The sequence below is a fragment of the Arvicanthis niloticus genome, chromosome 21, assembly GCF_011762505.2.
Source record: "Arvicanthis niloticus isolate mArvNil1 chromosome 21, mArvNil1.pat.X, whole genome shotgun sequence".
In the NCBI taxonomy this organism is placed as follows: domain Eukaryota; kingdom Metazoa; phylum Chordata; class Mammalia; order Rodentia; family Muridae; genus Arvicanthis; species Arvicanthis niloticus.
In genome coordinates, this window is record NC_047678.1 from 35,614,898 (window position 1) to 35,638,695 (window position 23,798).

Here is a 23,798-nt window from a genome sequence, read left to right on the forward strand (position 1 = left end):
AAGGAGCTCTGGATCAACCCCTGGCTCTTGTGTTTCAGAACACCTCCCTGGAATCCCAAAGACAGGGGCCTAAATGCCCTTCCTTGTCTGGCCACTGTCATTGTAAAACTCTAGCGAGCAGAGCCTTAGTTTACTGGAGACGCCCTGAGTGAACCACTCAAAGACAAGAAATCACTGCAAAAGCAAGAGGAATTTTTCATGTTCCAGCATGCTAGGGCCATCCTGCATCTCAAAAGGGGAGGCTACTCTGCTTGGCTTGTTCAGCAGACATTTATACAGTCTCTAGTGGTACCCGCCATTAGGCACAATGTGATTGGCAGAACAGCGACCTTTTAAACTGATTGGTCCCCAGGGAATGAGGTGACACAGACCTTCCCTGTCTGTGTGTGGCCAATGGTCCATTGTCCATGTGCTCGGGGACCCCTCCCCACCCGCAGGTCAGTCCCCACCCTCTGTGGTCTGAGGAATGTTAACTAGCCTCTGCCTTCTAGAGGGGAGGGACGCCTAAGGTTTTTATGATCTTTCTTTTCCAGGAGGGGAGGGGTCTGGTGGAATTTTCTTCTTCATCATCACAGTAGCTGGCCTAGCCCGATAGCTCCCTTTACTGTTTGTCTTTCTAGGAACCTGTGGCAGGAAGTCACCCACTACCTGAGGCTCGGGGACATCGATGCAGCCACAGAACAGAAGCGACGTCTGGAGGAGAGGCAGAGGATGGAGGAGAGGAAACGGGAGACCCTTCGCACACCATGGCGACCCAAGTATTTCATCCCAGAGGTAACCCTGGCCTGCTACTACTAGGCTCTAGCCCTGATTAAGGTCACCTCAACTTTTATTGTTGAGACAGTTGGACAGACAGGGGCCACACAGGCCCTGGGTGGAGCAGGGCAGAGTGTGGCTCTGGTTCAAGTTGGGAGTTGGAATTTGGGTTCCGGTTTCCCCAGTAAGGTCTTGGCATTTCATACCATCCTGAGGGCAAACGCATGTAGCTGACACTTCCCCTGTAGTGTTCCTCCCTTCAAAAACCCTTCTAGCCAGCCAGGCCTGGAAGGAGGGGGCTGGGGCTCTGCTCTACTCTGTTCCCACCTAGCTGGTTGGTCCCCCTGCTGCCTCCCCACTGAGTACTGCCACAGAATGACCTCTTGTGGGGCGCATGGAAGAGACAGAGCTTAGTGGAGGCCTCTGCCCGAAACGCTGCCCCACCTCCTACCCCCTCAGGGAAGCAGGTAAAGACATCTATCTGAAGCCAACCTTAGTTTTGTCTCCTGTGGCTGTGATAAAACACCCTGACAAAAGCAACTCAAGAGAGGAACGGGTATTTGGCTCACAATTCCTGGTCACAGTGCCTCATGGTCCATCACCGTGGACAAGTAAAGGTGGCAGGCCCTTGAGGCAGCAAGTCCTGTCTGTGGTTAAGATCAGAAAGCATGAATTTACAAAGAACAGAGAAGGTAAGCTATTGCTCTGCAGTCTAGGCCTCCCTGGTCTTCCCACTTGAATTAACATAACCAAGAGGATTCTGCACAGACACAGGCCGACCTAATCTAGATAGACAGCCTCTCCCCATCCTGCCTCCCTAATTGCTTCCAGATTGTGTTGAGGTGTCACAGGGTTGTTTAGGAAGTAATTGGGGTGGGGCCTGGGAAATAGCTCAGTTTGCTTCCCTGCCACCCCTGGAGGTAAAGGCAGGATCCCCCTCAGCTATGTAGTGAGCCTGGTGGCTGTTGAAGAGGGCTAAGGAGTAGTGGGAAGAGTCTAGAGTTTTTATCTCCCATCCAGACAGCAGACTGATGCGTAGTGAGGAGCCAGGACTGAGTTTTTATGAAGATCAGATCTGTAGGATGCTAAGGGGTTAATACAAACTCAAGTGCCCATAGCCAATGGGAGAGGATCAGTGGGCCCAGGTGTCTCTCCTGTGTGGATGAGAGAAATTCTTGACGATTTCCTTGAGGAGGAGAGTCCTGTTTGTCAGAGAGCTTGCCTGACTTATGTGGAAATTTATTTATCAAAACAAAACAAATCCTACTACTTGAAGTTCTATCTCCGGGGTTTGGTAAAAGCCACCATGTCTGTGACAGGACTAGGGACACATGTCACCCCGACATGAGGAGGCTTAGCTTCCATCTCTGCACATCCTTCAGGTTCATCACCTGATTAGAGATGCTCTTTTCCTTGCCTGGTGGCTGAATGGTGGTGGTCCTTCTGTGGATTCTGTTCTCAGATGCACTGTGACGGATACCTGCCAAAGAGCCTTTACTGGGTGGGCGTGCTTTCACATCATTGGTCTGTGTGCCTCCTCCCTTCACCTCCGAGTCTTCATCCAGCCAACCTCTCTTTTCTAGCCTTGGTGTCCCAAAATTCTCTCTTGCCAAGCCATCGAAATAGAAGCTACCGAGACACCCTTTATGTTGGTCATTTCTGGGACTTCCTTTAGAAGCAAATGTGGATTTTTTATCTCAGTTAGGCAGGGAGAAATGTATCCTCAGATAAACCCCAGAAAGGACAGGGAAAACCATCAGATAGGCCTGGTGTGCAATGCAGGGATTGGGTCTTGGCTGGTGCCGTGCAGGTTCCATGTTTCAGAGGCTGGCTGGGTGGGAGGTGTCCTTGCTTCTCAGCTCTTCTGTGAGGTCCCCCTCCTGTCACCTTCTTCCTTCTCTTTCAGGGCGATGGATGGGTGTACTTTAACCCCCTCTGGAAGACACACTGATGGGCAGAGGTGCAGTGCTTCCCTGTAATAGGCCTGGTTTTGTAGGAATTAAAGTGGTAACAGTATCAAGGTTCTGTTGGTATTTGCTGAAATCTCTTGTTAGCATCCAAGTCAGAGAGAGGGGGTTTCATACTGTGAAACATGCACCCCCAAATTCTGCCTGAGGATTTTCTTCAAGAGCAGCCGAGGCGCATGGGCACACCCCGCACCCTCGAGGCTGACCTGGGTAATCTTGAACTCCTTTTTCTTCACGAGGTTTGGTGTTATTTCTCACGTTGCCATGGTCGTTTTGCCATGAAGGTCTTTTCCACTCACCAGCTCCTGTCACAATGCAGGCTGAAGTGATACCGCCCATTGAAGTCCCAGTCTGAAAAAGGAGCTCATTCCTGGCAGAAGGGTGAGTGGCCACCCTTTGCTGAAACTTGTTCTGATCCAAGTCCAAGGTTATCTGTCCACATCCTGGAAAGAGCAAGTAGGCCTTCCAGGTGAACAAGGGGACAGGAATTCACTGGAGGTTGATACGGAGCCTTCTAGAAGGGAGCGACTCCTGAGGAATCAGAGCCAGGCTCACCAGGTGGTTCACCAGTCTTTCTGACACTTCTCATGCTCAGGAGCTTGAGATGTTGTGTTCCTCACAGCAGAAAAGAAATCACACAGTCATGACAAAGGGCTCTGGAAGGTCAATACACGCATGCGTACACTACACGGACCACCACTGCCTCATATCTAGTTGGGGAAAGAGAACAAATAGTCTTATTTCTTTTTCCTAATTTTGACCCAAGCTGCCAGAACGCCTTTGTAACTAGGACAGACATGAGCCCCCACTGTTCCAGCTGAGAATGTCTTCAGCTTCACACAGGTCAAATACGGACCAAACAAAATTGAGAAAAACGAACGTCTAATTTGATTTTTTGCTCAGTGCTTAATTTATTTTTTACCTTGCCACCCCAATGATATTTATAAAATTTAGTAGCATGAATGCTTCTCTGTAGTAATACTAATTTTGTGCCTTTTGTCCGCTTTCTTAAGACCAACTGTTGACACTTTGTAGATATTAGACAAATATATTTCGATTAAATACTCCTGTGTCTTGTGTGTGTGTTATTTTTAGGGATTTAAAAGTTCTGATCAGTGGCTCAATCTCAAGTCTTCCTGCTTAGGTACTAATAACAACCATACCTATATATTTCTTTAAATTTTTAAATATGTATTATGTGTGTGCATGAGCTTGCAGAGGGTGTGGGATCCCTTGGAGCCAGAGTCACAAGTGATTGTGAGCAAGCTGCCAGACATGGATGCAGGCAATTGAACACCACAGTCTTTGCAAGAGCAGTCCATTCTCTTAGCCACTGAGCTGCGTTTCTAGCCCTCAACCCTGTTGTAAGTACACTGAAAAAGCTCTGGATCAACATCATCTAGGGGCTGCTATCGGCTGCTAACAATTCTATGAAAGCAAATGTTTGAGTCCCGTGTTTGGGGCCAACCCAAGCTTGACAATTGAGACATTATCTCTAACAACAGTCCTGGAAGAACTGTAAGCTTGGACAAATAGGACAAATTCCTAGAAACACATCCTACTAAGAATGAATGAGTCATGAACTAAGAAATTGGAATAGATCTATAAATAGTAAGGAGATTGGATCAGTCACTTAAAATCTCCCAACCAAAAAAAATGCCAGGACCAGATGGCCTTAGATGAATCCTACCAAACATTTAGAGTTATGCCATCCATTCTGGATTGGCCTAGTTTGCCAGATGATACCCAATGCCAAAGCAAGAACAGATTAAAAAAAAAAAAAAAAAGACTAGCATCCTGTATAAATATTGGCTCAAATTTTCTCAAATACTGGTGCAGCAAAGCTCCCAGCACATTTAAAGGGTTGCACACGACAACAATGAAATTTATTCTTAGTCAGCAAGGGTGGCTGAATTCATGATACATGAAAATAGCAGCACACCATGTTAATAAAGAGGCAAATTAGAGTCATCTGAACCCATGCAGAAGCAGCACTTGGCAGGATTTAGTACATGTTCACGATAGAAAAACAACTTCCCCAAACCCAATGCATTAAGTCTACAAGCAAAACACCCACAAAGATGAAAAGACGACAAAGGTGAGAAGTTAGAAGCTCTTCTTCCAAGCCTAAGAATGAAGTTAAGGCTGCCTGTGCCACCACCATTGACACTAGCAGAAGTTCTAGGTACTGTGATTAGGCGAGAACAAGACAGACATGTTTCCGCAGAATGGACATTCTCATGGCCGATGTTATCATCTGTAGTGGAAGATATTTAAATCTCCAACCCAAATATGACCGGTCAATAAAAACACAACTCGGTAATTATGAATATATTCTGTAGGCCTAGATTGGGCAGATACTCCTACACTACTCTGTTCCCCAGCTATGAGACCCTTATAACTTGAGGGTTTTCCAGACCCTGCGTCTGTCCTTCTACCTCCTGCTTCCCAGTCGTCCTCTCCTTCATCGTCTTCCTCCTCCATTGTCTTCCTCCAGTCCTCCCCTCTGCTCTCTTCCACCAACCTTTATTTCTCCACCTTCCCTTCTTCTGCCCAATCACTGGCTCCAGCCTTTATTTTACAAATTAAAATGAGCAGAAGATTCACTAGAATTCACCTATGTAATGACTCACACCTCCTCTGCAGCCCTTCACAGGAAAGGGGAATTAATATCAAAATACAAGGCCGGGGCTATCCACAACAATCATCTTGTCTAGAAAATCCAAGGCTACACAAAAAAATTAAATGAAGTAGGGTATGCTCTCTTGCTTTGAATGCCCCTCTTCTTCCCTTTACAAAGTGGAATTCTGAAAATAACTACCTTACCTAGTATGTTCTGAAGCAGTTCTGCATGCTGGCTCCGCATCAGGGAAAACCTTCACCTAAGTGAGCAGGGTGAAGACGGACCTCATCCCTGCACTCAGGCCAGGCCCACACGCAGCCTGGCAGGTCTTCTTGGGTCTGTCTATTCTGTTTTAAATAAAATGTGACTTCTGGGACTGGAGAGATGACACAGTGGGTAGGAGCACTTACTGCTCCTGGAGAGGACTCCAATTCAGTTCCCAGAACCCCAACAGGTAGTTCACAACCACTAATAACTCCAGCTCCAGGGCACTTGATACCCTTTCTGGCCTCTGCGGGTAAGGGCGTCACCTCCTCCCCCATTCTCCACCAGCACTACCACACAGATACAGAGAGTAAATCTTAAAATTCCTTAAAACTTCTCTCCAGGTTCTCAGAATCATTGAAGCTGTATTATCCTCCCTATGATCCCACACCCTTCAAATCTGGACCTGGCCAGCCCCGGGCACCCTCAGAAGCACTGCCCACATCTCCCACAGCTTGTCCAGCCTTACCTGTAGGAGGCAAAATAGAGCTCAGGTCCCCAGGCAGCTCCAGATTAGTGGAGCCAAGCTCTGCTCTGCCACCTAGTGGAAGGATGTCACTGGACTGCACCACACTGCAGGGGGGAGGCAAGGGTGAGTAAAACCAGGGTACCATTTCCCGCCATCTGAACACGGCTTCCTGGACTGGCACTTGCCGCTCCCTGTCGACCTTTGTTTTTTTTTTGTCTGAGCTCCCAGCATCCACTTTGGTAAGAAGCATCCTCTAGCTGCGGTGGTTTTCAGGGGGTGAGGAAGGCTTGGGTTCTTCTGTTAGTTCGCTCGCTTTCCTTGTTCTTGGTGCAAGGTAGAGTTGTCGGTGGGAGGGATGATGTTGCCCACAGTCTAGCAGAACATTCTCTTCACTTGCCAAGATCCCCACTCACACCCACTCCCCATCCCTTCTTCCACTCTTCTGCATCGAGCACCATCACCCCTTGGACAAGTGGTCCTTTTTCTGTGTGGAAGCTGCAAGAACCTGAAACAATACATACTGGTTTACCTGCCTCAGGCCTTAAGCATGCGCTGTACATATTCTTGATGGGTTCCTTAATTCCAATTATGTTTGGATATTTTTCTTTAAAGAAAGAAATATTTTTTTTCCCTTTATATGAGGCCCAACTATCAACTCCTCTATTTCTCTTCATATACATGAACGTGTGTGTGTGTGCGCATGTCCAGGTAGAAGCCCTGGGCTGATATTGGGAATCTTCCTCCATCACTCAACATTCTGCTTGTGACAGCTCAATCAAACCCAGAACCTCTGAGGCCAAAGCTGCTGGAGTTAACAACACCTATGTGGCATTTACATGGGTTCTGGGGATCTGAACCCCACTTCTCTTGCCTTTGCAGCAGGCCCTTTAACTGCAGGGCCATCTTCTCAGCCCTAGCTTGTCTACTTTTGACAACTTCAAAGAATGTTGGATGTAACTCAGGTACACGTATTTTCAAATCACACTAACACCAAGCCATTTGAACCCCCACCAATGAGTCCATTTTTGGACATTGTCCAATGCTTACCTTAGTAAGCCTGGTGGATACTACATTTGTTTCCATCTATTTGCCATTTTGATTTCTTCTGTCAAGGCCTCATGGTGATCTGCCATGTGTCTCTCTTATAGTTCTTAATGTATATGGTACACAAGTTCCTCCATCAGATATAGGGCAGAGGATGAGTTTCTGGTTTTGCCAAGATTCCAGGACATGCCTGTGGGCCACTGAACAGACAAAGAATTTGCAGGAGCTGATTTAAGGCTTCAGTGTCAGGATGGGGTAGTTTAAGGACACGTAACCGGATCAGTAGAGAAATCACTTTTTGAGCAGTTTCAACATTGGGCCAATTAAACGGAAGAAACAACTCTGTGAATAGTGGTGCTGAATTGATCAAACTAAATGAGTCCTGCAAAAATCAGCACAATACAGTACACACCCCAGTGCGACCGGCAACGTTACACAACCAGGAGACAGGAACTGGCAAGGCTTGCCTGTGGCTAGCATTCCCTGAATCCCACGTGCATCTTCTTTGGTGAGCTGCTGATCCAGGCTAATCTCTGCCAACAGAGGATCACACAATGAGTCATGGTGGCTTTTAACAGCGAGGACAGCCGAGGTTACTAAGAACACATTACTCTCAGCTTGTCACTCTGGCTACCCCTACTACCTTTAGTTTTTGGTTCGGTCCTCAGCCTTTTACCAAAGCCGTCTAAGCAGAGCAGACACCTGATGTTCTGAGTGCCTCCAGGTTGCTTTCAGAACTGAAAACAAGGCCCAAATGTGTTAAGACTTTTCCAAGTAGGATTCTGAGATGGTGACTGTGTTCAGGGACACAACTTTGGTAGTGTCCATTAAACTAAGGTGGCAGAGGAGATGTAAGAAACAGGTGCTACATGTGTTTCTGGGATCCAATGGGATTTGTTGTGAGAGTCCCCTTCTGACAGCAGGAACCTAGAGTGCAAACCAAGAGCCCAGCAAAGATGGCTGGAAAATCTGTACATAGGAATCCTACTGCAAGATGAACACAGGACAGTATACCAGAGGAAATACACATTCTGACATAAAGCCGGCATTGGGGCCATTTGCCTTGGAATTTGGCAGAGGCCAAAGAAATGTTCATACCTTTACAGGATGAGAAACAATGTTCATACTCAAGTATCTGGCTGAAGTCTTTGCACAACATCACCTTGGGAGCAATGATAGCAAGCCAGAATTGTATATAACATTTAGCCCTTAAACTGGGTTCAGGTGCTTCTGCCTCATTAAATTTCCCTAGTTCTCGGGCAGATAAACAATCTCCTGCAAAGTAAAAACAGAGTCCTGGTCTATTCTTACCCATACAGCTTCTTAATATAATGTGTATACCACCAAAGCCCCCATTTACATAGATAAGACCATAGACATCAACCAATAGGAAAAAAGCCCATGCAACAGAACACAGACTCTCTAGGTTCTAGAGATAGGAGACACAACTTAAAAACATGCTCACTGTTAAAAAGAGTATCTATGGATCTTGTCATATCATGGCTGATAAGATTGTTCAGCAGCCAAGCTTGAATTTGAGACTCAGCACAAACATGGTAGGAGAGAATAGTCGAGTTGTCCTGTGACCTGTATGGCAAAGTTCCAGTCCTTAAAAAGTTCAAATATTTAAAGAGTTCTAAGCCTCTTAGTTATGGGTTTCTATTTAAGTTAAATACTTAGTTCAAGAGAACCAGGGCAAGTACAATCAGATCAAAGCAAAACCAAAATCCAACTGCATAAATAGCTCAGTGTCTGACATTTGGGACTAACTCATGATCTTCTGGGCTCCAAAGAGCTTGGGTAGCCCCGCTCCTATCTCTCTGGTTTTGTCGTCAGCATCACATACAGATTTTATGTGCTCAGGCTGTGTCTACTCAACACTAGCTACTGTCTATGATGGTCACCCTATGGGCTTGACATCTCACTGCAACCGAGGCTGCACCTTTAATGGTCTCCTGGCTTCTCTTTGGGGACTCCAACTGTGTTACCTGGTGCTAAACTTCAGCTTTCCTCCATGACCTGTTCAGTCCTGGGGTCTCTAGTGCAACTGAGGCTGCATCATCACCAATGGCCTCTCCTAGTGCTCTCAGCCACCATGACCCTTTCATGCCTTCAATACCAGTACCACACAGGGAGACCCTTACACATTACCAAGTTTGGCTTACCAGGATGAGATGGAGCCTTGGCCCACTCTGGAATACAGCTTTCTGTACACTAACCCGGAAGAAATCTTTCCCACGAGATTTTACCTCATTGACACTGGTCTCCTATGAATCAGAGATGATTCTTCAGCCCAAGCTGACCAGAAATCAGAGATTCTTAATTCAAATATACCACATGCACAACCCTGATTGTTTTTGCTTCCCTGAAACTTAAAAATCCAGGCTTCTGTAGTGTGGATTTCTCTTCCCACTCTTCAAAACTCCCACAGGAGTAGCTCAAAGCTTTCAACATTCAATGGCTTTTCCAGCCTTAAGTTTTAAACACTTCCACATCCTCCCAAGACATGGTCAGCTGTGTCACTGCAATAGCCTGCCGTCTGGCACCAATTTCTGACCTAGTCTGTTTTCTGTTGCTGTGATAAAACACTGGCAAAAAGAAAGGGCTTATTCTATCTTCCAGGTTAGAATTCATCATTGAGGGAAGACAAGACAGGAACAAGGCAAGAAATGAAGCAGAAGCTAGAGCAGTGTTGTTTACTGGACTGTTCCTTCTATAACCCGAGACCACTTTCCGGGGTAGCACTGCCTACATCGGGTTGGCTTCTCCTCCATCAATCAGTAATGATGCACGGGCATGTTCACATGACACTGTGATAAAGACATTTTCTCAGTTGACATCCCTCTTCCCAGGTGACTATAGTTTGTGACAAGTTGACAAGGAAAAAAAAAAAAAAAAAACCCAGCAAACCCACGCAGACATAAAGCAAACATTTATACCATCATGGTGGCACTTGCTTGTTATCCCAACAACTCAGAAGAAGCCTGATGCAGGCCACAAGTGTTCAAGATAACCCAGACTACAGACCCTCTGCTAAACACATATCTCAAAATAAAATGTTCATGATTAATTTGCTTAATTTGATCAAAGGTATCTTCAGGGATTATACTCAATGGCAAACGATCTGTGGTTTTCCCAGTGAGAGAGGAGCCAGACAACGAAGTACAAACGAATTACAAGGAAAAAAATAATAAAACAACCATTGTTTCCAAGTGATAGGGCCAACTGTATGAACGCCTAAATGCCAGAATACTGATGACAAGGTCAAATAAAACTTCACTATGTCAGAACACATGCTTCTATAGTCTAATGAGAAATTAAGTATTTATGACATACTAACCCAAAATCACACACCAGGACACCAAATAATAGAAGCTATGAAAATACAAAAGATTTAAAAAAAGTCAACCAAACTTTTTTTTTTTTTTTTTTTTTTTTTTTTTTTTTTTTTTTTTTTTTTTTTGAGGCAGCAGTGAACTCACAGTGAACTGAACTCACAGTGAAGCTGAAAGTGAACTCCTGCATCAAGTTCCCAAATGCTGGGATTACAAATGTGTTAGCCATCATGGCTTAAATATAAGGTTTAAATACACATACACATTAATACTTGTGTGTATGGGTCTATGTGTTTGTATATATATGTATGTCTGTCTGAGTATCCATAGAGACCAGGAGGGTGTCAGATTCCCCGAGCTGCAGTTAAGAGGTAGTTGTGAGCTGCCCAGTATGGGTGCTAGGAACCAAAAGCAGGTCCTTTGCAAGAGCAGCAAGCTAAGTTACCACAGCCCCTAAAATAGAATGCCACAATAGTCACTGCCAATAAGCAGGTATTTCACAATGTACCCAACAAGGGAATCCTGGGTGGAAGGCCAAACAGAAAAGGCAGAGTCAAATTTCCTAGAAAGGAACACAGGACAGGTACCGTCTTTGTGTTTTTACAAAAAAGTTGTTTTTTTTTTTTTAAAGAAAATTTTAGCATTACATATTTATATTTACCGTGTATATTTTTGGGGTGGGATGGGCATGTGTGGAGATCAGAGGACAAACTGAAGGAGTCTGTTCTCTCCTTTAGTTATGTGCGCCCCAGGGATTGATCCTGAGTTTCAGGCTTGCCAGCAGGCACCTTTATTCATCAAGTCAGCTCGTCAGCCCATAAAAAGACTTTAAACAAGGTGTAGAGAACCATATACATACAAAAAGATCACAAGAGATTAATCCCTATTAGTCTGCAATGTGAATATTTATGAGCTCATAGATGAGAATGAATTTTCAAGACAAAACAATATAGCATGAACCAGAAAAAGTGCATTTCCAAATGGCCTACACCTTACTGGTGAGCCAAGAAAGACAAAGTAAACACAACGAATCATCATCTACTCTCACTGTGCTGGGTGCGGTAGTTGGTAATCTCAACATGGGAGGCTGGGCAAGAGGATCATGAGCAAGAGTTCTAGGCCAGCCAGGGGCCTGGGGATGGGGGGAGAAGAAGGTAAAAGAGGAGAAGTGAAAGGTTGCTGAGGATACAGACGCAACACAAACATTACCCCAAGACTCCAACTGTGGACGAATGCTGAGAGAAACGCTCATGATAAGCACCAAGAGTTCAAACTGTCTTCTTGGCATTTTTTGCAAATGACCGCCAACAAACCAACAAGAGAATGGATGTGTATGTTTGAACAAGCTTCGGAATGATCAGAGTATTACATCTCGATGAAAATCAATCTTCCATTGGACCCAACAACCTGGATGTGTTTACATATGCTGCAGAAGAGCTGACTAGGCAAAGTCTACACACTCCATGATTCCACTTCATAGCCTCAAGAGTAGATGCAGATGTACTTAACCACACTTAGAGGAAACCACTGAGATGGGAAGGGCAGGGTTCAGTGCTGGCAGTGGCTGGGAGAACAAAGGAGCAGCTTCAGGACCACTGCCTGCCACTCTCAGGGTGATCCCAGTCTAGGATATAAATCCTCTTACTCATTAGTTACACCAACATGACATATGCACATTTTCACTTCTGTTTTAGTCCTGGCACCATGGTAAGCAGCAGCCAGATGAAAATGGCGGATCAGTTGTCTAATGCTGTATATACACTCAATAGTACCAAATGGTGGACGTGTGTTGGGGGAAGGAGAGGGCATGCCAGCTTCTTCTTCAGTCACACCCTACCTTAGTTTTTGAGCTCTTCATGAACCCGAAGCTCAACAATGCAGTTACAATGGTTAGCCAGCAAGCTTTAGGGGTCCTATCTCTTCCCTGCCCTCAGCACCCAAGTCCCAGCTTGGTGTTGTAACTGAGGTGCTAGAGCTCAAACTAAGTCCAATGACCAGCACTTTACTGACCGTGTTATCTCCCCAGCTCCGATCTATGGACTTCAGAGCAATATTTGGCTACTGTGTAGTATATATGCCAGGTGAATGTCCAACCAGTGCACAACAATGCCAAGGCTGTAACAATTTTCCAACAGAAAACAACAGCTCCAGATCCTATGGTCTGAGAGTCCCTTGACTAGCAACACTGTAGGACTGATGACGACATTTTCACTGTCCAGTCTTTGGCCTCCTGGTCATCGCTAAGGCACTTAGGACGCCACCACTGTAAACTTCAGCAGGGTGACAACATCAGTGTGGAAGCCGAAGCCTGCCTAGTCTGTATTCTACCCATTGCCATTTGCCATGTAACTTCACTCTAAAGCTTCAAGATCAGGATGCTGAGATTTCACTGAGAAATTTAGGGTTAGTGATCACACAAAATGAATTTAGGTTTAAAACAAGCTTCTAAGCTCAGCAGCTGACACTCTGGGTGTGGTAAACATCACCTTGTCACTTCCCTGTAGCAGCACTGTGAGAGCCAAACCCTCAGACTGTGTGCTTCATAAACACCAGGCCTCGAACTCAACTTGCTCCCTAAACCTGAGAAAGGCGCAGGCATGTAAAAATCTGAAATTTAAAAATGTGTTTTGAACAACCTTATTTTTCCACACATTAGCTAAAACCCTTATAAAGTGAATAGAGAGAGGAAGATGGAGTCAGAACTCAGTACTTCTTTCAAAAATAAGGTCTGAAAAAGACAAGACTTAACACAAAATTTGAATTAACTTTATTTCCCTTATGGTCAATAACTTCTCTGCATTGAATTGTAAAGCAAAGTAAGATAAAATCCCCCAAATGACAAGGTATCAGAAATCCAGATTTAGTTACACTTTATTTGTGAAAATGTTCAGCTTTTTTTTTTTTTTTTTAAATTGGTCTGTAAAAGAACCATCATCTGGATCAAGAATGAATTCTATAAATCAAGGAATATTCTACACCTTGGAAAAGGAAATCAGCAGTAACATTCTCACAGAGCATTGTAAATTACGGTTCTTCATAAAAGGTACATACTGTTCTGTACTTTCCCACTAAAGCAGTGGTGTGTTGTGTAAAAAGTTCTCCTGTGGCAGGAAACCTCTCTCTCACTTTACTAAACAACTGAATAAAGTTTTCAAGTCTGTATAAAGTTGCCTATAAGCTGGAAAATGAACAGGTTCAATCTCCATTTATATTTTAGTGCATCTTTTGACAATTGTCACATTTGTAATAAAAGTAAGAAAATGCCTAGAGAGCACTAAAGAGTGTTTCATCAAATGCTTAAGGTATCAAAAAACATGAAGCAGTGAACAGAAATCATCGTGATGAACAAAACTGGTATAAAATGAGGAAAATCCAGGCAAAGTTTTCAAATCCTTTGTCATTGTGTAGAGTCACAGCAATGGACTCCGGACGCCTGTCCACTGTAAGGGCTTCCCTTAATCTTCTGTGTGGAACCATGGAGCCAACCTCAGTATTAAGGTGACAGCCATCCTGGCCAGCAACATTCTGTGTGTGCTTGCCATGATTCCCAAAGGATATAAATTTAGCCCTTGAATGAAGGATGCATGAAATCTGCTCTGTAAGTACCTGGTGAGGACACTTGCTAACCACAGCACAGATGCCTGAACACAAACATCTATCTAGTCAGCTAACTAAGAGAAGGCCCGCCATCAGCAGCGGCTGCTTACAGCGGCAGTGAGTGACAAAGTGGACATTTGATGAAACATTCTTCACAACGGAGACACAGGAAAATAAATAGAGTTCACAGACGTAGACTCTCCTCTAGCACGTCTCTCTCAGACCTGGGCTAGTTTGTTTACTGGTCAAGAAGCTCTTGTCACATCTGCATTTGTGTCTTACATATTGCTATTTGGATAATTCAAATAAAATGCAGGTCTCATAAAAGAAAGAAAAGTTGACAGGTACGCATGTGCCAGGGACCAAATTAGAGGGTTCTTTGGTGCAATTAGTCCAAATTCTCAGATTTGAAGGGTAATATGTACCAATAATTAAAAAAAAAAAAAAGTCTTCTGTCAGATGCTCACAGCAGGGCTCTGTCTTGCTTCACATTACAAATGGAAAACAGCTGTTCTCAATAAACCAATTTAATTTTAAATGAGGCATTGCCAGAAAATTTTGTACATTGACTTGGCCCAGCGATGTTCTGTACCCTTGGTGCTGTGAAACAGGACATGAGCTGAAGGCAAAGACCGGTTCTCACAAGGACTGCTGCAAGTCAGGCCAGAACAGTGTATTTAAACAGTCTTCTTCGAGATTTTCTTGCCTTTCTTAAAAACTAGTTTATTTTTAACGTAGCCACGCTTCCTTTTAGTAGTCTAGAAAGAGAGAAGAATGTGGTATTAGTTCAGGTCTCTGAACAGAACTATTTAGTAGCTTTAGAGGGTCACTACAGCACCTCTCACATCTCACTCCTCACGCTACATGCTTAGTGGGGACAGTGACAGAGTCCAGGCACAGCCTGCAGCATCAGGAAGGTAATGCTGCTGTCGGCTGAGCAGCCACGGAATTGGCAGTGACAGAGAGACAAGGTAACAGAGCCCCACTTTTTCCATCTGCAAAATGAGGATTATTATCCATCCACCTTCAAAACTTAAAGGCAAAGATCACTTGGCCTATTCTGTCATGTCCTTTTAGGAAAGAAACATGTCAAGATGAAAACAAACATTCCTCTAGTTTCATAAATCTTGTAAAAATAAAACAACTCTTCACAACTTAGTACCTGACTAATAGTTGTTTATGAGGGTACATGTTTAGGTGTACTTAGGCATACGTGCACAAAGGCCAGACGCCAACCTCCGCTGTTCTCCACCCCATTTTTGAGACAGTGACAGTGTGTCCCTGAACCTAGAGCTCACCAATTCAGCAGGGCTGCTGGACAACAAGGGACCTGCCTGTCCCACCAGTGCTGGGTTGACAGGCATAGGTGCTGCGGATGAGAACCACCTTACCCACCGAGCTATCTCTGCAGCCCGACTAGAATACAGATGTTTCTGGTAGAAGACTGTACCAGATATGGTGGTAGAAACTGCTAACAAGAACATCTGCTAAACCAACAGGATGGCCAGATCTAAGAGCCAGAGGAAAGCACCAAAGCCCATGCAGGAACTAGGCTAGGTTTTTGTGTTAAGTACAACTTTTCAAGTAGGCTTCAAAATTCAGGATAGAGACAGCCAGCATGTTCCTTTGAAAAGGCACTTGTTACCAAGGCTGCCCTTGTGGTGGAGAGAACCAACTTCTACAAATTGTCTTCTGATCTCTGTACCTCAGGTGCTGTGGCACACCTCCTCCACTCCTTAAACTAAAAATCTTAAAAATAAATTTCTATTTAAACATACATATAGCCAACATGGTAGAACATGCAGTAATGTCAGCATTCAGGAAGTACAGGCAGGAAAATTTCTAGTTTCAGACCAGCCTAGGCTACACAGCAAAACCACTTCATAAAAGTAAATGTAAGTTGCCACTTCTAAAGTATAACTAATTTGACTCATGTTCTTAGGAAGTTGGCATGTGATTTACCAGTTTAAGTGAACTGTTCTGGTTACAGAAACACCTAAGCACCGTCTGGATGAGTTTACTAATCAGTCCTCTGCCCGACAGCCACTGGTGGCACTGTTACTGTCGGCTATCTCCACTAGGGAAGGTTAAGACATCTACCCATCTTATAGGAGCAGTAATGACCCCAGTAAGAGACTTCCTGAACCACTGTTCATTAGGAAAGAACTGCCATGGACTCCTTACGATCCCTGCCTACAAGCTGTCACAGTAATTACATTAAAAATAAGTAGCTTAAGAAAAATGATTTGTTTGGGTTTTTGCTTCACAAGGGCTCATTCAACTGCAGACAATCTACTCAGCAAATAAAATAAAAACCCCATTCAAGAGCAGAGCATGAATACACATGTGTTTAACCTGAAGATGAGGAATCAGTAACTACAGTTCTTCTAAGTTCTGAGTTTCATGCAGGTAGGACAGTAATGGCCACAGATACCATTTAGAGACACCCACTGACAGACACAGAGACTGAAGTAAGAACACTCTGAGAAAAACTTCCACTGCAGGACCACCTGCAAGGCTGTGGCCTGAGGGTGCTCAAGCGCTCCCAATGAGGAGTCCAGTAGCCCCGTGTCTTCCTCACATAATCAATCATGTTCCTTATAAGCAGTTATTAGCATTTTCCATACCAGCCTACAAATCCACTAAGCCTGAACTATATCCTAGCAAGATGACTTCACTGGGCACCTACCTTCTTTGACAAATACTTCTGTTTGGGGAAGATGTTGGTGACTCGAGGCTTGTGACCTAGTGTCTCCCTGTTGTCAGGTGCTTTCACTTTATATATCCTGACAAGCCAGTGCTCTGATGTAAAGGCTTCCTCCAAATGCTTGAATTTAATGTCCTTATTTCCGATCTCAGCATTACGTGTTCGGTCAAAACCTGGGGGTGTGCGAAAATCTAGCTGCAAAAGAAACATCAGAACCTAGTGTCAGCCTTTTGGAAAACATTCAGTTTTGCAATGTAGCAACTGCTGTCAGTCCTTACAAGTAGATATACAGTGTGAGTGTGGTCCCAGGTCGGAGGGGCATGGAGAAGGATGGAGAGAATGCTTCCTTTCACCTCAGGGCCTCACAATGATGATCTGATCCATTATGCCACACGGTCTTCATTCAGCTCTCATGCACTGGACTTGGTGTAAATACCATCATCTCTTTAAATAACAGAAATGCCCCTATAAACAATGCTCTGATGTCTTCGAGTTGCAACTTCAAAGGAAGATAGGCTAACTAAGCTATGGGGAGACTTATAAGAAATAAAAAGCCAATGGACATATTTTTAAGTAGATCAAGTTTGTGCAGACACAAACCTAAACTTTAAGACAAACAAAAACAACTCTTTTCCAAGCAGTGTAAAACCAGCCTACAAAGCAATAGGGAAATGTTTGGCCATACAACATAAAAATTACATTGCCTGCCCTAACATGCATGCTTCTTAAGGCATTAGACCAACAGGGCTTAAATTGGTCATAAAAAATTAAGGAGAAAAAAAACAAAAAAACAAAAAAACAAAAAACACAAAACCTCCATCCAGAGAACTCATCATTCCTACCAGGACAATTATTTTCTGGAGTAACTATTATAACCAGGTACATTTTCCTAGCATGAGTTTGGATCCCAGGCAAGAGGTCTTTAAAAGAAGCAAAAACAAAAATTTACATCTAGATTACTGTGGCCATGGTGTTTTGTCTTAGCTACCTACAGTGATCCTAGATGAACAAAGATGCAGACGCCCACTTATGCCATCGACTCTAGGGCAACACAGAAAGCAGCGGTAAAGAAAACTCTTCAAGATCATACTAGCTACACAACTGTTTTACAAATGGATAAAACATGTTTCACATTTTGAAGTTCAGACAGACCCTTTCAGGTTAGAGTTAACATCATTCCTGGTAGAAAAGTAAACAAGTAATTCCTTTAATTTATAAGGTGCCAAGCTGACTAGCAAGTAGTGTAGAATTTGTTTTTACTGACAACTTGCAATGAAACTATCAGCTTGGTATTACAGGCTATAAAACTGATTAGCAATAGAGGAGATACTTTTCCTCCAGCCCCTCGAGGACTTCTTTAGGTTGGGATGGATCTCTGTAGCAAAAGACTTGAGTAACAGCAAAAACAAGTTTATCAATATGTTCGACAAAGGACAGGGAATCAATGAGAAGTGACTCAGTAATGGCTTAGAATCGAATCTCAGAGAGCACAACCAACAACAGCAAGGTGGTGGAGAGACAAGGAAAGGCGGCTGAGGTCTCTGCAGAGGGGAAGTGATGGCAAGGGTGGGGAGCTGAGGGAGTGCGGACGGTCTGCTTGCAGACTGCTTTGGTGCCCACTCTAGACCAAGGTGTCTAGCGTTCTCTTCAGTGATACTTTAATTTGTGCCTTTAAGCAGGAGTGGGGCCAGATGAAGAGACCCTCTGTTTGCTATATGATTGCTTTTAATGCAAAACTAATTTTTTAATGTCAGAATAACATGTTTCCATCAAATCTAAGTCACCAGTCTACCCTGACCCCCATTATTTACAGATAAGAAAAAGTCACTGGTCTAGGATTTTTTTTTAACACATCACAAAAACATTCAGAAATTGAGCTAGGCATGGCAGCTCATGTCTATAATAACCCCAGAGGATCAGGGGTTTGAAATCTAAATATAATGAGAAAGAAGCTTTGCATGTATCTCTCCAAAGTACAATTAAGACACTATTAGTCTGACTTTAAGAGCTTAGTAAGGTCCCTCCCCATTTGAATAAAGATTACAGAAGAACTCATTGAACCAACCTGCATTTCTCCAAATCTGTAGTATGACATTTTATACATAAGGCAATTTAACAGAGTAGGAGATCCAGCTTTGTCTACTCGGAATTCTCCCTGGTGGGTGAAATAGTCACCTTCCTACGGAGAGAAACCATAAGTTCAGTGTCAGCCCAGACTGGCACATTCAAAGCGACGCTCTAGCTCTGGAGATAGCATCATGAAATGATACTCTTTTTAATCCCCCAGCCCCAAAATGAATCCTGTCAGATTTACAGCCTCAAAGTAAAAAAGAACAAGACTGACACCATGTTAGCTAGAGCTAGCCCCCCCACAGCTGCCCTCCCCATCCTTTCTACAAGTTTGCCTTCAATTTTCCCTATGAACTCCAAAATCCTCCTTTAGTTGAGGAGAGGAAGGTTCAGGAAACTAAAAAAAATATATAGCAGTATTTTTGTATTCGTTTTTATTGGGTTATTTTATAAATTAGCTTTTCTATGATGCACAGACTGCTACCATTTTAAAAATGTAAGTTCAGGTAGTAAAAATGTAATTTCTCACACAACATTTCCTTTTACAGGACTATGTTCTATAGATACTTGTATATGATTCAAATAATGAATGCACTAAATTATTTACTATGCCAGAGACACAAACACTCATCACACAGGCAAATGTACACACACACACAATGGACACTGTAAGGGAGTCGATGAGTGGGGATGAGGACCACAGTGTAACTTTCCTCGTGTATGGAAGTCACTAGTGTATACACACACAAAACAGCATGAGGAATGACCAGGGACCTTTTAACTATGAAGCAGTGTGGCACACTGTGTGCTGTGAGGTGTGCACATGGTGGGACGGCACTCAACCTCACATCTTCCTTATGATAGCAGGCAGCACTCTGTCTGTTCTTAGCATTAAGTACATGATACCAGGAAGGCGTGTGTGTGCTCTCTTCTTGTGAGGGTAAGTGAACTCTTGCCATACTTTGTAATCTAGTCACAAAGTTTAAGAATAACACATTTAAAATAGCACAGCAATATGTACATTCAAAGTTTGGATCATGTTATGATTTTATGATTTTTTTTATGATTTTTAACTTTGGTGCCTTCCTCACATAAGCACAATTCTATCTACCTGCCCTCAGAAGATGGGAAACATGAGCTCTAACTAGAAAGCAGTTTTCTATAAGGACAAATAGAGACGTGGGTATACCCAAAAAGGGCTGGGGAAGAGGTGCGAAGGATGTGGAAGTAGAAACACTCCAAGACACAATCTTAAAAACGTGTCAGATGAGCCGAGGAAAAAACCACAGGCAAGCTTCACAGGCAAGGGACAGAACAGACTGGCAGTGGTACAAAGTTGGCCAAGGGACAAGCAAAGGGAGGCTAGGCTTGCACTTGAGGCAAGAGTTTGGACACTTTACCAGTGCTTTACCAAGAGATAGACCATACTAAGGCTAGGCTTTAACTATATTACTACAGATATTCTAACACCTCCACACATGCCATCACCTATACTCAACAGTGATAAGCTTAAGTCTTGCCTTGGGTCCCATACTAATTCTAGATCCCAGAAAAAGACCCAGTGCCCAAAGCATTTACACTGACTGGCATAACGTAATTTGCCTGAAGCACCTAGCTGACAGTTTCAGTTCTAACTCATATCTGTTTGATTTCAAGGCCAATCCCCATTATCTGTTGAAGGCTTTTAAAGCACAAAGTGACATGATCAATGAATGTCATATTACATGGAAGATGACACAGGACCAAAGCAAAGACAGTCATTTCTACATTGTTGGTCCTTTTCAGAAATATAAACATTAAGGTTAGTAGTGGAGCAGAATGGGAATGCAAACAGAGTAGAGGCAAGAGACAAGGAGAAGAAAAAAAATCAGAAGACCTGACAAGGGCAAGAGGGACGTACAATCACGGAGGTGTGCTCTGACACAAGCATTCTATAAGGCAGCACCTTCACTTCGGAACATGAGCGTGCACAAACACCAATCCAGACCGCACGATCTCCTATATACACCTTGTTGAGGGTAATACTTTCACAGACAAGCTGCTATCAAGCTGGTACATGGCACGGGAGGCTACCAAATCCAGGAACTACAGTTAGTATTTTTAATGAATGAAATAACTAAGGCAGTAGACCAGGACGGGATGAGGAAAACAGTGCAACCACTGGGTGTGCTCATGAAAACCTTTAATCCCATCCTTAGGAGGCCAAGGCAGAAACTCCCTGTTCCAGGCCAGCCAGGACCACAGTGAGAAATGGAAGGAGAAGAACATACATCAGCACACGTGACAGCATGCGGAGCCTGTGGAGCCTGTGAACTGTGTGGTCCTTACCCGAATGTCTTTGGGATGCTCCCCCTCAGCTATCCTAACCATCCAGAGGAACTTGTTGATATCGTCACCAGAATAGCCAATAACGCCTCCAAAAATAACCAACACGTAATCGACATCAAGAGACCTCATGATTTTATAGGCAGCTGTTTCATTAGAAGACATAGCTTTTCCAACCTGTAGGATAAAAGTTAAATGTATATTTTTTTTTACTGTAAAATGAAATTAAGTTTGATTTACATTAATTTTGAATAAAAATGCTTTTCTATGACTGTAATGGACTTAGAGGAATTCACTAACATCTTAACTACAATAACCATTTCATGGCACAAGTGTCAAAGTCTGAATATATGTTTTAATAATTAAGATCTAGGGCATGAATATTTTAAATGAAAATAGACAAGCATTTAACGAGACAGTTTTCTCCCAATCTCAGGCTGAGCCTGGCTCATGATTTCCATAGCACAGACTCTTCTAAGCCCAGCAGACATGATGATTAGCTACGACACTCAGGAAAGCTGCTGAGTTCAGTTACTAAGGCCCATCTATCTACTCAGATGTTAAAGTACAGAAGGGATTCATTTATGGAGTCTCAGTATTTAAAAAGTGAATATATAATTTGCACATCTATATAACTGGCACAATGTAAAATATTTGTTTTCATATTTCCAAGACTTTTCTTAAATTTGCAATGTAAAAACTATACATCAAACACTTTAAGTTTCAGATTTTGACTAGGTCTCAGTAAGCTAAATATATCAAAAGCTACCAGAAATTAGCCTGTGATTCTGTATACATAATACCACTCTTAAAACATACGCAGGCAGACAAGGATTCTAACCTGGATCTTTTCTGTTTAATTATAAATGAACTCTGATTGCTAAGTAGGATGAACCATTTTATTCTTTAAAAGCAGACAGCAGAAGCCGAGAGCTCACCAGCGCAATGTGGCTGTTATTCCAGGTATTGTTGTCCACCAGAGTTGTCCTATTAGCCATCCCAGCAATCTGATAGCCATAGTCCCACCAGGACATGACCCGGGCGTGTTCATCCGTGTTTTGTCTCAGCCAAAAGTATGCTTCTCTAAAATCATCTAAGATATTTCTGGTACTGAAAAACAAAAAACAACTCACAGTTTTATTTTAAATGAGGTCTGTAAGTGTGAAGGATATAGCTTAAAATCCTGTGGTGTTTAATCAGTAAAAGCCCTTACCTGCAAGAAAGAGGGGGAGAGGGGAGAGGAACTTTGCCCTACACTATGTTCCCCAAACTAATGTACCAAAAAAAAAAAAAAAAAAAAAAAAAAAAAAAAGTTATTTGTCTTCTAAATTATCAGAGTCTAATGAACTAACTCTGAGACAGTCTGGTGCTCTGCTGACAAGTGGTGCTGTCACTGCAAACCATCAGGGCCTGTTAAACCACAGCTGGCTGGGTCTTGCTCTCAGGTCTCTTAGGTAAGGCTTAGGGTGGGCTCTATAATTTGCATTTCTACCAAGTTTCATACTAATGGTGATGTAGTGTCCACTAAGTATACACGACTACCTATGCAGAAAGATTTTTTGGAGAAGGGCACAAGCTAGTTACTGCCACCCATCCTAAAGGATGGGAAAAGGTCAAAGCAAAAGACAAAGTGAGTAAACTTAGGGGGCAGGGTGGCCCTAGCGTATGGGCAGCCCCAGGGTTACATCTCTACTACACCCTAAACAGAGAATCAAGATCAGAGTCTCCCCAACACTCTTTCTGAGGTTGGATTAAAGGATCCTATAAAGTCCTCCCTCTCCTAGCCAAGCACTCCCTTACCCATCATGATTGTAGGAGGCGAGGACCACACTTGGACTAGAGTAGGCGTTGCTTGTGACCCACGTGCAGTGGACGGCGAACATCATGAGGAGCATGAGCATCAGCATGGTCACGATGCTTTTGATGTTGGGGCCCAGGCCCTCCTCAGGCTTCTCTTGCTCTGTCACGTGCTTTCTCACTTTACCTGCCTGAGATGCAGAGCAAACAGTCAGAACCCGTTGCCACTGTACTTGGTTCATTAACACAGTCAAGGGGAAAAGCAGAGAGAATATTAACTTATCAAATAATTCCATGGGTCAGAAAGGATGTAATCAGATATTCTTCTATGGGTGATCTATTCTTCTATGGGGAGATCTGCTCTTGTTTTATAATTCAAAAGCTTTAAAGTCAACGTGAATCAGAAAATACATGTAACCCCAGGAACTGATCTCAGAGCAAACTATCTCTGATAGAAGGCAGCTTTTAATTAAATATAAAAAAGTTAACCAAGGGGTTCCATTCTGGCAACACAAAACCCAGTGTGTGTATACACACATACACACACACACACACACACACACACTATATATATATACACACACACACACTTCAACTGAATTCTACTCTTGAAATGACTATGCTCATCTAAAACACAGATCAGGAAATCACTAGGAAAGAAACTCAACAGAACTAGCCAAATCTCTAAACTACACACACACACACACACACACACACACACACACACACACACCCCTATCTACCTACCTGTTGGAAACAAAATAGCCATAAACTCTAAGCTATAAGGATGATTTTTTAAAAATATGAATTATAACAATAGGTATGTGCTTAACACAAATCTTTA

At 43.3% G+C, this 23,798-nt stretch overlaps 2 protein-coding genes and 1 long non-coding RNA gene across 5 annotated transcripts in view; 1 reads left to right on the forward strand and 2 right to left on the reverse strand.

Annotated features, from left to right (window-relative positions):
• Positions 1 to 3,787, forward strand: part of Osbpl10 (oxysterol binding protein like 10) — a 249,757-nt gene extending 245,970 nt beyond the window's left edge. For all 3 annotated transcript variants that reach the window (XM_076917765.1, XM_034483854.2, XM_076917766.1), the window contains 2 exons: positions 621 to 774; positions 2,663 to 3,787. In XM_076917765.1, the coding sequence (XP_076773880.1) occupies positions 621 to 774; positions 2,663 to 2,707 (199 nt within the window). In that variant the 3' untranslated portion in view covers positions 2,708 to 3,787. The remainder of the gene's footprint in view (positions 1 to 620; positions 775 to 2,662) is intronic.
• LOC143435404 (uncharacterized) lies at positions 2,762 to 8,145 on the reverse strand. Its single transcript, XR_013105659.1, has 2 exons — positions 7,127 to 8,145; positions 2,762 to 6,584 (listed from the first exon to the last, which is right to left on the reverse strand). It is a non-coding gene; the product is annotated as an uncharacterized LOC143435404 (long non-coding RNA).
• Positions 8,146 to 13,202: 5,057 nt separating this feature from the next.
• The window catches only part of Stt3b (STT3 oligosaccharyltransferase complex catalytic subunit B), a 66,890-nt gene continuing 56,294 nt past the window's right edge, over positions 13,203 to 23,798 (reverse strand). The window contains exons 11-16 of the mRNA XM_034483820.1: positions 22,958 to 23,145; positions 22,096 to 22,267; positions 21,161 to 21,334; positions 18,828 to 18,941; positions 16,745 to 16,957; positions 13,203 to 14,813 (exon numbers count right to left, since the gene is read on the reverse strand). Of these exons, the coding sequence (XP_034339711.1) occupies positions 14,733 to 14,813; positions 16,745 to 16,957; positions 18,828 to 18,941; positions 21,161 to 21,334; positions 22,096 to 22,267; positions 22,958 to 23,145 (942 nt within the window). The 3' untranslated portion in view covers positions 13,203 to 14,732. The remainder of the gene's footprint in view (positions 14,814 to 16,744; positions 16,958 to 18,827; positions 18,942 to 21,160; positions 21,335 to 22,095; positions 22,268 to 22,957; positions 23,146 to 23,798) is intronic.